The 15,311-nt window shown below is 43.9% G+C and overlaps 1 protein-coding gene across 1 annotated transcript in view; it reads right to left on the minus strand.

Moving 5' to 3' along the window:
- Mylk3 (myosin light chain kinase 3) overlaps nt 1-12,526 on the minus strand; it is a 62,193-nt gene extending 49,667 nt beyond the window's left edge. Inside the window, exon 1 of the mRNA XM_021223931.2 lies at nt 12,315-12,526. Within this exon, the coding sequence (XP_021079590.1) occupies nt 12,315-12,401 (87 nt within the window). The 5' untranslated portion in view covers nt 12,402-12,526. The remainder of the gene's footprint in view (nt 1-12,314) is intronic.
- Nucleotides 12,527-15,311: the final 2,785 nt, after the last annotated feature.

The raw sequence follows: 15,311 nt of genomic DNA on the forward strand, positions 1-15,311 counted from the left end.
GACACATAGGCCTGTAATTCCAGGGGTGATGGATCAGGACTTCAAAACCATGCCTAGCGTGAGCCAGCTCTATTAGACTCGGAGCAAGAGAAAAATGACATTGTCTATTGAAAATTGCAATGCTGTCTTCTCTTTTCCGCTATGACTCTGCTTATTGAGCTACTAGGTGAGTGTGGTGATTTGAATGAGATGCCCCCCATAAGACTCTGGCATTTGCGTGCTTGGCTTTTCAGTTGGGGGAGCCTACTTCGGTAGGCATAGGAGGTGAGGTCTTGCTAGAGGAAGTGTGCTTCTGGGGGTGTGCTTAGAGGTTTCAAAAGGCTCCCTCCACTCCCAGTTCAGTTTCTGACAGCTGAAGACAGCAAGCTGCTGGTTCTTCCTGGCCCGGTGCTGTGGGGCGGCGCCAGGCTTCCCCACTGTGGTGGTGATCCACTTCTGTCCCTCTGGGTCCAGGGCACTGAGCCCGCCACGAGCCCTCCCTTCTATAAGCTGCTTTGGCCGTGTGCTTTACCACAGCAACAGAAAAGGAAGGAAGACAAGGCGCATTAAGAGGACTTAAAAAAAAAAAGAGCCTATATTTGAAAAACAAAAATATTCCCCCAAAATCAGCATGTTTCCACCAGCTTGGACCCTCTGTCTTATCTTAAAAGTCTACAGTTGAACTGGAATTCATCAGTTTCCCTTTCTAAATGAAAACAACGGACAGACCTAAGAAACAGCTGTAGTTTCCTTTTCCTCTTTGTACAGTTTGTTTTAAAAGACATGCCCCCTAGTAGCCAGACATTGAGAGAGCTGCCCAGTTACTGTCTGCACGGGCGCGAAGCAGCCGACGGAGAGCCGAGCAAAGGCTGATTGATGTCTGTGAATGCTTTCTGCTTGCTCCCCTTACCTGCGGCTGGGTCACTCTTCCCTCGCAGGTACCGGTTCAGCACTTTGCCCTGCTGATCGGCTTGGAGGGGCTTCTGTGCCTTGAGCTCCCGTCTCGTCTCCTAAGTGCGTGATTTTGGGAATTTTGATATCGGGAACAAGCCAATTTTGCAAGTTTTCATTTTGCCAAATGATCTAAAAGTTTGTACACAGTTGAGAAGTTCATCTAGTTGTTGTTACAGAAGAAGCATACTATTTTTAACACTTTGGTAAAGGTCTTAAAAATACTTGTGAGCGGCTGGGCGTTGGTGGCGCACGCCTTTAATCCCAGCACTCGGGAGGCAGAGGCAGGTGGATCTCTGTGAGTTCGAGGCCAGCCTGGTCTACAAAGTGAGTTCCAGGACAGCCTCCAAAGCTACAGAGAAACCCTGTCTCGAAAAAAAAAAATACTTGTGAGCTAAAAATTAGATATACTTCAATCTATTGATGCCCAAAATATATTTAAATTTTGGTTTTCCTTTCCAGTTATCCATCGACTACGTCATCAACAGCTCAGAATCACGAGGATGCTGAGGAAGTAGTCTGTGCTGCTTGCTGGCTCTTAAAGTGTGGGTGATTCTTTTAAATAACCTGAGCTCTTGGACAGCATTTGCTTCTTGGAGACCTTGGAAAATCACAGTGCAGTCTATAGCCATAGGCAGTTATGCCATCTTAGGACATTTTAAAACTAAAGTCCATTGTTCTGTTCTTAATCACATCTTATATGTAACCTAAAAGACAAGCTTTGATGTTTTGTTAAAAATTGTTTATGTTCCAGACTTGGGCTACCTGGGAAATTACCTTACCACAGTCCAGATTCATTTAAGATGTGACTGAAAGAGAAACGGTATCTGCAGCCACAGTCAACCCAAGCAGTGGCCACATCAGGCCACCGTGTGGTCCTGTTTCCCCTTGACCTTGAGCCAGGCTAAACCAAGCACGGAGAGATGTAAGACAGCCCACATCAGCACCGTAGCCGAGAAAGAGTGAGAGAACATGGGGGTTGCGGATTATGGAGGGTTGATAAGACAATGCCTCCCACCCACAAGCTGTACCTAACATTGCTCTAATTGGCACATTCTGTAGTTCCCTATTGCCGCCTGAAACTGAATGGTACCTGCTTGAAATGGAAAATGATGAGCCTGGGGAGATCCTCCCCACCTTCTGTGAAAAAGGCTTCGACGTAAATGTAATGCTGCCCTCTTAGTCAACTTACACAGTATCTGAGGAAAATCTGCCTGGACAACCTTGCTGTTTGAAACCCTGGTGCAGATCTGCTTGCCCTAACAAAATAAGTATTTGTTATTTTATGTGAGATGCACTTGTGCATGATCTACTTGTAACAACTAGCCCTGCCCCATAAGTCTGTAAGAGATCTAAAATTTTAGCTAATGTTATAGCACCATTGCCCTACTGAGAGAAACATTCTGAATCTTGTTTCCAAAGGAGAAGCTGGCTTCATAGATTAAAAAAGACCTTTGCATAATTCTTCTATGTAGTGGGACTAACTGTTTTCGCTCTGTGATTCAAAGCTTAAGGAAACCCTTCACAAAGGTGATATTCTATAAAACAGAACTATTGTTGATGCTAACCTTCTCCAGCTTTTGTGTATTCCCTGTGCTGGATGTTTTATGTCCACTTAACACACGCTAGAGTCACCTGAATGGAGGGAACCTCAACTGAGAAAATGCCTCCTTAAGATCTGGCTGTGAGGCATTTTTCAAATTAGTGATTGTTTAGGTACAGATAGTCCAATGTGGGTGGCACCATCTGTAGGCTGGTGGTTCTGAGCTCTATAAGAAAGCAGACTGAGCAAGTCATGAGCAGTGAGCAGCTCCTCTCCATGGCCCCTGCATCAGCTCCGGTCCTGCTTGAGTTCCTGGCTTTACTTCTTTCAGTGATATGGAAGTGTAAGCTAAATAACCCTTTCCTCCCTAACGTGCTTTTTGGTCATGGTGCTTCATGGCAGCAACAGAAACACTAAGACAATTCCTACCTATGTTAAGGCTATGTTCCTCAGCAAAGGCAAGCACACAGGCGCTAACGTTGGTCCCACACTGTGTCTCCTGGTGATGAAAAGGTGATGAACACTTGTTAATCTACAGACCGTCCTTAACTTTCACGCTAGTTTTACTCTTGGGTGTCTCTGTAAATTTCAAACCTATTGTCTGCTAACGTTCTGGGAAACATTTGCTGTTGATCACTGTGTTCCTGTTAAGCTTTTATTTTTCTAACACAAGATCTGTGGGAAAGAGGATACATGCACTTGGATACAGATGTTGGTGGAGGCCAGGGGTGTCAGGCTCCCTAGAGCTGGAGTTACAGTTGCTTGTGAACCACCTGACTTGAACTCAGATCCTCTATAAGAGCAGGATGTGCTCTTCACCACTAAGCTGTCTCTCTGGTCCTGGAGCTAAGCTTTATAACTATTGTATATGAACCTTCTGCAGAACTGTTTGCTGGTCACAGCTGTGTTTCTAAGAAGTTGTATGGCTGATTATTATCCTTTAATAGGCTGACAAAGAAGCATGAATGGTATTCTGGATACACTAGGACATCATTCACAATGCCAACAGAATGGACTCTGGGTATAGCTAACTTAGGAACCACTCCTTTTATACCTCTTAGTTGCTTACAATTGGCCATAAAGGGTTTATTGGCACTAACTTCTTAACATCTGTCACACCACAACGGGGGATCAAACCAGACCAACTCTGAGCCCTGAGATACAGATACCCATCGGTGTAAACAGCAGCACCAAGAGATTCATTCTTAGTTCACTGTTCCCCACAACCCTGCACAGAGAAGGCACAGCTGGGAGACTGTACACCCCTGGCAATGAGTCTGCTTCTAGGGAAACTCAAGGGTCCACAGCACAAGAGTTCTATCACTGGAATGGAGAGGCCTCCTGGAAACTACCCCCAGACGATCTTCAACAAAACGGAGCAGTCAGAAGCCTCAGCCACTCACTCAGCTTTTAGTACCATACTCTGAAATACACAGAGATAAAAAAAAGGGTCACTGGGTATTCAAAGAAAGCCTCCCAATGAAGACAGGAGACTAAAGAAGAGAGAAACATAATCAAGGAGAAAACAAAGAATATGAGAGACAGTTATTCGAAATGTGTGAAAGGCTGTCTGTCCTGACAATTAGGAGAGGGCTTATAGAGACAGGATGCAAACAATGGGGGAAACTAAAATATGAACACTAACATTTAAAAATACAAAGCCAGGCATTGGTGGCGCATGCCTTTAATCCCAGCACTTGGAAGGCAGAGGCAGGTGGATCTCTTGAGTTCGAGACCAGCCTGGTCTACCGAGCGAGTTCCAGGACAGGCTGTCTCGAAAACAAACAAAAAAAAAATACAGATTGCAAAATAAAGTTAAGATACTATCTCAGGGCTGGAGAGATGGCTCAGCTGTCAAGAGCATGTGCTGCTCTTGCAGAGGACTTGGGTTTGTTTCCCAGCCCTCATATAATGGTTCAAGCCATCTTAACTCCAGTTTCAGGGGATCCAATGCCCTCTTCTTCTTCTTTTTTTTTTTTTTTTTTTTTTTGGTTTTTACGAGACAGGGTTTCTCTGTATTGTTTTGGAGGCTGTCAGTCCAGCCTAGCCTTGAACTCACAAAGATCTGCCTGCCTCTGCCTCCCAGGTGCTGGGATTAAAGGCGTGCGCCACCACCTCCTGGCCCAATGCCCTCTTCTTATCTCTATGAGCATAAAGCTTGTGCGTGGTACACATATATTCATGCAGCAAAAACACTCGTACACCTAAAATAAGATAAATCCTAAATATTCTAAAGATAATGTCTCAGATAGTGGCACTAGAAATAAAGGCGTAGGGTCAGCAAGATGGCTCAGTGGATGAAGGCGCTTGCTGCCAAGACTGGCCACCTAAGTTTGGTCCCCAGAACACACACGATGTGAGAACAAACTCCCACAATTGTCTTCTGGCTTCCACAAGTGTGCCGTGGTATCTGAGTGCAGACACACATGGACACACATATCCACACAGATTAATCAATAAAGAAGAAACAGATAAATGTAACTTAAAAGTAACAAAAAATGAAAATGAAGAAATACTCAAAAGAAGCAAAAAGAAGGGTTGGAGAGATGGCTCAGGGGTTAAAGAGACCTGGGTTCCATTTCCAGCTCCCACAACATCTGTAACTCCAGGTTCAGAAGATCTGTCTCCCTCTCCGACCTGCCTGGGGACAAGGCACACCTGTAGTGCACAGACTACAGGCAGGCAAAAACACCCACACTCATAAAATAAAATCAAAATTATTTTAAGAAAATAAACAAAAATGTATTAGACGATGTATCCAGCTAGTGTCACGTCTAATTAACTGGGGTTTCAGGAACTTATCAAATAAATACTATAGTCATTATGCAATGTTATGGCAGAGATGGCCCAAAGGATAGGAGCCTGCACTGCCTTTCCAGAGGACCAGCATCCAGGCCCAGGAGCTCCGAACAGCATGTAACTCAAGCTTAAAGAAATGGAGGTTAGCTATAACCACAAAAAAACACAGGCAATAGATAATCACACACCGCCAAATCCCTAGGAGAAACACACACACACACACATACTACCACCACCAACAAAAACAAAAATAACAAGAATTAGCAATCACCTTAATGTAAATGGTCTCAATTCACCTATAAAAAGACACAGGTTAGCAGATTGGATACGAAAACAGAATTCATCCTTCTGCTGCACACGAGAAACAGGCCTCTACGACAAAAAGAGACATTACCTCAGAGTAAAGGGACGGGAAAAGATTTTCCAATCAAACGGACCTAAGAAAGAAACTGGTGTAGCTATCCTAATATCTAACAAAATAGACTGCAAACTAAAATTAGTCAAAAGAGATGAATAAGGTCATTTCATATTCATCACGGGAAAAATCCATCAAGTCTCAATTCTGAACATTATGCCCCAAATACAAGGGCACCCTCATTTTTATTTATTTATTTATTTATTTATTTATTTATTTATTTATTTTTGGTTTTTCGAGACAGGGTTTCTCTGTATTGTTTCGGAGGCTATCGGTCCAGCCCGGCCTCGAACTCACAGAGATCCGCCTGCCTCTGCCTCCCGAGTACTGGGATTAAAGGCGTGCGCCACCAACGCCCGGCCGGGCACCCTCATTTTTAAAAGAAATATTACTAAAGTTTAAATCACACATCAAGCCGGGCTTTGGTGGTGCACGTCTTTAATCTCAGCACTCAGGAGACACAGGCAGGCGGATCTCTGTGAGTTCGAGGTCAGCCTGGTCTACAGAGTGAGTTCCAGGACAGCCTCCAAAACAATACAGAGAAACCCTGTCTTGAAAACAAAATAAATAAATAAATAAAGTAAATCACACATCAAGCCCCACACACTAATAGTGGGAGACTTCAACACTTTCCTCTGACCACTGGGCAGGTCTCCCAGAGTCAGAAACTTAACACTGAAGTAAAGGAACTAGTAGATGTTATAACTCAAATGGGCCTAACAGACATCTATAGAACATTCCATCCAAACACAAAAGAATATACTTTATTTTCAGTACCCCATGGAACTGTCTCTAAAATTGACTACATACTCAGTAACAAAGCAAACCTCAACAGATACAAATAAATTGAAATAACCCCCTGTATCTTATCCAGTAACCACGCCTTAAAGTTAGAATTCAACAACAGCACTAATTAAAAAAAAAAAAACATGAACTCATGGAAATTGAACAAGGCTCCACTGAATCACCACTGGGTCAAGGAAGAAATAAAAAGAGAAATTAAATAATTCCTAGAATTCAATTTAAATGGCAGCACAACAAACCCAAACCTATGGGACACAATGAAAGCAGTGCTAAGAGGAAAGTTCATAGCACTAAGTGCCTACATAAAGAATGTAGAGAAATCTCACACTAGTAACTTAACAGCACACCTGAAAGCTCTAGAACTAAAAGAAGCAAACTCAACCAGGAGAAGTAGATGACAGGAAATAATCAAATTGAGGGATGAAAGAAATAAAATAGAAACAAAGAAAACAATACAAAGAATCAATGAGACAAAGAGTTGGTTCTTCAATTAACAAGATAGAAAAAAATTTTATCCAAACTACCCAAAAGGCAGAGAAAGAATATGCAAACAAACAAAATCAGAAATGAAAAGGGGGACATAACAAAATTCAATGCCCCTTCATGATAAATGTCTTGGAGAGAATAGGGATACAAGAAATATACCTAAACTAATAAGGGCAATATACAACAAACCAACAGCCAACATCAATCTAAATGGAGAGAAACTCAAAGCAATTCCACTGAAATCAGGAACAAGACAAGGCTGTCCACTCTCTCCGTATCTATTCAATATAGTACTCAAAGTTCTAGCTATACAGCATTAAGACAGCAAAAGAAGATCATGGGGATACAAATTGGAAAAGAAGTCAAACTTTTACTATTTGGTGATGATATGATAGTATGCATAAATGACCCCACAAATTCTACCAGGGAACTATTACAACTGATAAAATGCCTTCAGTAATGTAGCAGGATATAAGACTAACTTAAAAAAACCAGTAGCCCTCCTATATACAGATGATAAATGGGCTGAGAAAGAAATCAGAAAAACAACACCCTTTACAATGGCCACAAATAACACACAATATCTTGGGGTAACTCTAACCAAACAAGTGATAGACCTATAGTCTTTGAAGAAAGAAATTGAAGGAAACATCAGAAAATGGAAAGATCTCCCATGCTCTTGTAAGGTAAGGATCAACATAATAAAAATGGTAATCTTACCAAAAACAGTCTACAGATTCAATGAATACATTACCCTTAAAATTGTAGACCTTGAAAGGACAATACTCAACTTCATATGGAAAAAGAAAAAACCAGGGTAGCCAAAACAATCCTGTACAACAAAGGAATTTCATAAGGCATCACTATACCTGACTTTAAGGTCTACTATAGAGTTACAATAGTGAGGGCAGCTTGATATTGGCATAAAAACAGGCCAATGGAATCAAATCAAAGACCCTGTGTGGGGACACCAGACCTTGAGCAGAAACCCACTTCCCCTTCGGCCTGGGAGCAGGCAGCTGTGAGATAATGTTTACTGAAAACAATTCAGTGCTATAAAGCTCTTGATAGGGCTCAGATAAGGGCTTGCTCACTGAGATACCATGACTTTCACACCCCCTATGGCTAGATGCCTCTTCCTGTTCCCCTGCTGTGTCTCCCCGATTCTGGGGCCGGAGATTAAACCACCAGCCAGGAGGGTGAGAAGTCTGGAAAGAATTGTATGTAGATGGATGGCAGAAGTCCTTAAAAAGGGGAAGTGTTTTTTCTTGAAGAGACTTCTCTCTCCTAAGCGGACTTGGAGTCTCCTCCTAAGCTGCCTTGGGAAACATAAAGGTTTTTTTTTTTTGTTTTTTTTTTTTTGTTTTTTTTTTTTTTTCGAGACAGGGTTTCTCTGTGGCTTTGGAGGCTGTCCTGGAACTCGCTCTGTAGACCAGGCTGGCCTCGAACTCACAGAGATCTGCCTGCCTCTGCCTCCCGAGTGCTGGGATTAAAGGCGTGCGCCACCAACGCCCGGCGCCATAAAGTTTTCTTAAAGCAACCGACCGGTCTCTGTGTCATCTATCCCGACCACCTCACTACATTCTCGGATGCAGGCCGCACAGCAGGTGCGACAACCCTGATATCAATCCACACACCTATGAACACTTGGTTTTTGACAAAGAAGACAAAATTGTACAATAGAAAAAAGAAAGCATCTTTAACATATGGTGCTGGCATGTCGACATATAGAAGAATACAAATAGATCTATATCTACTGCCATGTACAAATTCAAAGACTTCAACAGAAAACCAACCACACTGAATCTTATAGAAGAGAAAGTGAGAGGTAACCTTGAATACATAGGCATAGGAGACTGATTCCTAAATATAATACCAGTAGCACAGACACTAAGAGCAACAATGAATAAATGGGACCTCCTGAAACTGAGAAGCTCCTGTAAGGCAAAAGGCACAGTCATTAATTCAAATCGGCACTTTACAGAATGGAAAAAGATTTTTACCAACCCCACATCTGATAGAGGATTGTTCTCTAAAATATACAAAGAACTCAAAAACTAGACATCAAAAGAATGAATAATTCAATAAAAAAATTGGGGTACATATCTAAACAGAGGACTCTCAACAGAGAAATCTCAAATGGCTGAAAGACACTTAAGGAAGTGCTCAACATCCTTAGTCATCAGAGAAATGCAAATCAAAACAACTCTGAGATACCATCTTATACCTGTCAGAATGGCCAAGATCAAAAACTTTGATGACAGCTTATGCTGAAGAAGATGTAGAGTAAGGGGAGCACTCCTCCATTGCTGGTGGGAGTGCAAACTTGTACAGCCACTTTGAAAAATCAATATAATGGTTTCTCAGAAAATTGGGGATCAATCTATTTCAAGACTCTTGGGCATGTACCCAAAGGATGCACACTCACACCACAAGGAAATTTGCTCAACTATGCTCATAGCAGCATTATTTATTCATAACAGCCAGACCCTGGAAATAACCTAGTTACCCCTCAACTGAAAAAAGGATAAAGAAAATGTGGTACATTTACACAATGGACTACTACTCAGCAGTAAAAAACAATGATATTTTGAAATTTGCAGGTAAATGCACAGAACTAGAAAAAGTCTTCCTGTGTGAGGTAACCCAGACACAGAAAGACAAGTATAATATGTACTCACTCGTAAGTGGATACTAGGCATAAAGCAAAGAATAACGAACCTACAGGCCACAACCCCAGAGAACCTAGGTAACAAACAGGACCCTAAGAGAGACCTACATGGATCCACCTAGGAAAGGGGAAAAGATAAGATCTCCTGAGTAAGTTCGGAGCATGGAGGCAGTGGGGAGGATGGGAGGAGAGTGAGAGAGGAGGAAGAAAGGGGAGTGAGGAAAATTTATAGCTCAATAACTATAAAAACATGACCAAAATAACTAAATAAAAGTTTCTAAAAACTAGAAAACAAAACCACACAATGAACAACTGAAGTCAGACATCAGACTTCTTTCTCATCCTGAAGACTGGCTAGTAGAAGACAGATGGATTGGACATAGGCTTTTAGATTGGGAAGCATTTCCCTTCAGAATGGTGACTGTTTGCACCCTTGTCAGAGAATTCTGTAGCTCAAAAAGACGTAGAAACATGGGCGCTATAATTTCCTTTTCTCACTGCACCCTCCCTAGGGAAACTGCTTTAAAAATGAACTCCCGGTCAAAGTAGGGAAAAAACACTTTCAACACAGTCTTGAAGTTGAAACAGGAGAATGAAGAATCCCCCAAAAGAATGACTCCAAGGGAGTGGCAACCAGCATGTAAAATAGTTAGCTGGATGTGGTAGCCCATGCCTGTGATCCTGGCACCTGACAAGCAGAGGCAGGAGCATCAACAGTTCCAGCTAGAAGCCACCAGATCTACATGAGACTATGAACCCTTGTCTCAAAACCCAGCAACCGGTCCCTACACACACACACACACACACACACACACACACACACACACACACACACGCACGCACGCACGCACGCACGCACGCACGCACGCACGTGCGCACACACACACACACAGTTTTTTTGTTTTCTTGTTGGAGGTTGGAGGAGTGATTTGAACACGCCAGGCAACACACATTCACACTCATACACTCATACACAGTTTTTGTTTTGTTGTTTGGGGGCTGGGAGAGTGATTTGCACATGCTAGGCAATACACACACACACACACACACACACACACACACACAGTTTTTGTTTTGTTGTTTGGGGGGTTGGGGGAGTGATTAGCACATGCTAGCCAAGCGTTCTACCCCGGAGCTACACTCCCAGTCCTAAGCTATGTGAGAAATGCTAAGAGCTTGGGGCCCCAGAGTCAGAATGACTAGATTTAACTCCTGCCTCTCTCTCCCAGCTATTAGCTAGAAGGGTTACCTAACTTCTAAGTCTTCCCTTCTTGCCTGTTCTGTGACATAAGAAAAATACTATACGTGCATCTCATGGAGTTGTGGAAGGTTGCCAGGAATGCTGAACCTTACAAGATTTATCAGTGACTGATACACTGGAAGTATTCAGCAGTTAGCAAGCTCTGCAAACAGGGAACAATTGGAAACAGAAACCCGGAAAAAGTCTTACAAGAAAGAATGATGCTAAGGTACAATCACTGATGTAACAAGGAATGTATACAGCCCTGACGCAGTAAGCGATTCATTGTGAAAAAACGGAAATGTCTCGAGAGTAGGACGAGCTTAAAAGCCTGAGTGAGAAAAGCAGGTGTCCATTTATCTAAGAGGAAGTCCAGGGATGAAACTAACAACAAATAACAAATAGGGGAGCAAAGAAAAAATAAAAATAAAAACAGCTGAGCCAAGCGTGGTGGCACTTGGGATGCAGAGGCTGATGGATCTCTGTGAGTTCGAGGCCGGCCTGGCCTACAAAGCAAGTGCTAGGACAGCTAGGGCTACACAGAGATCAAAAAGCAAACAAACAAACAAAAACAGCTGAAAATTTTCCACTGTTGTCTGTGGGAAAAAAGAGATCTGTTATGGGGAACTCAAGGCACACATCTAAAAAACAGAACCCAGGGCACCCCTCCTTTTTGCGTGTTTACAACAATATTGTATATGGCAGAGATGGGTCCTACTCTAACAAAACCAAATATTAAGACATTATTCCAAGAAAAGGAAACACGTTCATAGAGCGCCCCTCACAAATGCCACGGAGACAGCTGCAAGCATGGAAAGTGCTTCCCCTGTCCTCCTGGAACATTCCTCCTCCTCACAGGAGGCTTGTGATGCAATGTGGTTGACAATACACGTCAGTCCAGCACCTGCAGAGTGTCTAGCACATGGTTAGTACTCAATTGTAGAGATTAAGGCTGCCATCCCCACCTTCCTCCCGAAGCTGTCAGCCCAAGAAGGCAGCTGTGGATTCAGGAAGAGAACACATTTCCTCAGTCTCCGGTCAGTCTGGCCTACACCTTTGTACTCTTCCCACACAGCATCAGACGACACGTTCAGAAGACACACACATGTTCTCTGTGGAGCCAAGCTTAGTTAGGAAAGGAAAGCAAATGGAGATCAGTCCCAGAAATTCAGAGTCCGGTGTACACTGGAGGATTAGTTGACGTTTGACATTGCCTGTCCTTTATACCCTGCTAGTAGCTAGGGAGGCCCAAGATGGCTATCCACAGACTGTACCCATCAAACAAAGTTTTCTACTGTCTATATTTCTTTGTCCAAGAGGACCTAAGCCCTGGGAACAATCGTCATTGTCTCCTTTAGTCCTGCAACCTTACCAATTGTCCCTCAGGCTCTAACTTCAAAGCATAATGGCTTGACGCCACCCTTACCGCAAATATCTGGGTGTAATCTGATGCCCGCTGCTGGCCTCTGGTCCTGGGCCTGCACAGTGCTGGGACAGGGCACAGAGTTCCCATCCTGTGGCCACAGTGACCAAGTTGTGTTTACTTTGCCTGGAGATAGAAGTTGCCCAACTATGTGGAGCCCTAGGAATGAGGTGGGCTGGTTGGCTGGGGTGACGTCTCTGATAAGCCTGGTATTTCCGCTTATCTTTGACCCTCTCCAGGTCCCAGAAGCTTCCAGAGGCTTCACTCAGTTATCTTCTCTGCTGGGCTGTATCTGCCTTCCCACGGGGGCCCACTTCCTGCATCACTTAGCAGACTGTCTCATTGTGAAACAAACATCACGCAGTCCAAAGAGGGCAGAGGGAAGGGAGGGGAACCGAGGCTGGGCTGACTTGAAAAACTCTAATCAGAATGTGATGTAGGCTTAGATGAACTGGGAATCCTTGTCTTCAGCCTTTCGGGTCAGAGGAGGTCCCAAGCAGCACCAGAATGGGTCAGAGGTCCCAATTTTTCCCCACAGGGCTGCTCAGACTCGAGCTGGGAGCCTAATTGATAACCTCTGGGCTAGGAGGTTCCAACAATTACAATTACCTTCCCAAATAAAGGACTCAGGGAGCCATAACTAAGCATAGATTCCATAAGAACTCAGGCACACTGCCTCCGGGAGAAGGCAGGGACCCAAGGCTTCTGCTAAATGATGTGCCAAGGAGTCAGATCTTTCCCACAGCACCCGGGGGGGCGGGGAGCCGAGCAAGAGAAACTTCAGATGATTCCAGTAATCTCCCTTGGTTTTCAGATGGAAAATCTAAGGACTAGAGAAGGGAAGGGAGTTTCCGTAGATCCCACAGCAGGTGATCAGCAAAGACAGAACCAGATGCCCTTAGAGAGATCATGGAACTCCCCACCTGTTCTGTGGGTTGAGAGACCTCAGGGACAGCTAGAGGGGTCAGACTGGCCTGTCTCCTGCAGGCTCAGCTCCAACAGGATTCAAGGAAGGGGCTGAAATACAGGGACTCCCAGATACCCAGATGGGTTGCTAGTTCTTCCACGGGGCGGGGGGGGGGGTAGGGGAGGAGGGGGACGTCTATAATTTGTCAGAGTGACCCCAGAAAGAGACTTGAAGCAGACCCAAATCCTGACAGGATGAATTCAGAAGCTGCCTGTAACCAAGACCCAAACCAAGCTGGCTCCTCCGAAGCAGAGAGGGGAGCATCTGAAGCCTGGCTGCAGCGGCCCCTCAGCCCTGTGGTGTTGGTGGGTTCGCCTTCAGCTGTCTGCACTTGCCTGTCTTAGCCCTGGTTGAAGCCCTTTTATTTCATTTCTTTCTTCCCTGCATCGCAAGCTAAACATCTCCCTGCCTCAGCAAGGTCAGATGGAATCACCTGGCATGGGAAAAAACAAAAACAAAAAAACAAAAGCTCTACCAGGAACTAGTAAATCCAAATGAATAGCAATAAGTAATTTATTTAGTTATTCCTTATTTATTGAAAAGAAAATGCATTTAAGGGGCTATGAGACACTGGCACTTTTATGTGCCAGACATTGGTGCAATATCACAAATATAAATTATCTTATTTGCCTTCCCAACAAGTGTAGCAGGTAGGAGCTGTTATCCACAGTTTTCTTTTATTTTATTATTTTTTATTTTATTTATTTGTTTGTTTGTTTTTAGAGACAGGGTTTCTCTGTATGTTTGGAGACTGTCCTGTAACTCTCTTTGAAGACCAGGTTGGCCTTGAACTCACAGAGATCCGCCTGCCTCTGCCTCCGGAGTGCTGGGATTAAAGGCGTGCGCCACCATCGCCCAGCTGCTATCCACATTTTTAAAGACAAACTCAGACTTGCAAGAATCAAGGAAATTTCTGAAGTACACAGAAGAACTTCAATTTAAATTTAGGCAATCATCTAATAGTCTAAAACATCCTGCTGTCTGTCTGGAATCTGCATTTGTCTCTAGAGGGCTGTATTTGCCAACTGCCAATTCAGAAAACCCAAATAACTTCACAAATGAAACCAGGCGGACCACCTCCATGCTAGCAATTTCCTGGTCTATCCTCCCGCCAGGGTCTTTATGTTTTCGCACATGCCTCACGCTTGCTGCTCATCTGAGGAGGAGCGATTAGGATCTCTGACTCTGGAAGAGGCTCCTAGTGGTGAGCTGGGCCTCTACACCCCTGAAGCCAGCGTTCACTGTAGAGGGGAGAGTTTCTGTAGACCGCTACACGCTCACATTCATTGCTTGAAGACCTCCTCTCATCTCCTAGGACCAATCCTAGTCAGAGTAAGACCTGCAGACCTTTGATGTTAGAATGTTTTAATTGCGATATTATTTAAGCTCCTTGGCTGTATTTACTTGTGAGCTCGGAGTTCCCCGAGCGCCACAAGAAGCCCCAGGAGTCTGGATGGGAGGAAGGGTCACATAGCAGAACAACAATAAAGGGTGATAAAACACAAAATCAACTTGAGGAAGAGAGGGTTTATTTCAGCTTACAGGTTATAATGTGGAATGGAGGGAAACCAAGACGCAGAAAGCAATGAAGATGACTGCTCTCCTTTCTCTACCTGCTCAGCTACCTTTCTTAAGCAGCCCAGACCCACCCACCCCACAGGCATGACCACAGGCCAACCTGATGGGGGTAATTTCTCAGTTCAGATACCCTGATGGTGGTTAACCATCACAAATCGACGCCTCACCAACTTGACACAAAAACACACCACAGTTAAATCATAACCTTTCCTTGTCCCCACAAGCTCTCATATTGATATCACAGTATAAAAACACAATACAATTTCAAAAGTCACTCAGTCTTTAAAAATCTCAACCCCTTAAAAATCTAATGTCTCGCCAGGCAGTGGTGGTGCACGCCTTTAATCCCAGCACTCGGGAGGCAGAGGCAGGAGGATCGCTGTGAGTTCAAGGCCGGGCTGGACCGACAGCCTCCAAAACAATACAGAGAAATCCTGTCTCATAAAAGCCAAAAA

Source organism: Mesocricetus auratus, unplaced genomic scaffold (assembly GCF_017639785.1).
Source record: "Mesocricetus auratus isolate SY011 unplaced genomic scaffold, BCM_Maur_2.0 Super-Scaffold_100045, whole genome shotgun sequence".
Classification (NCBI taxonomy): Eukaryota; Metazoa; Chordata; class Mammalia; order Rodentia; family Cricetidae; genus Mesocricetus; species Mesocricetus auratus.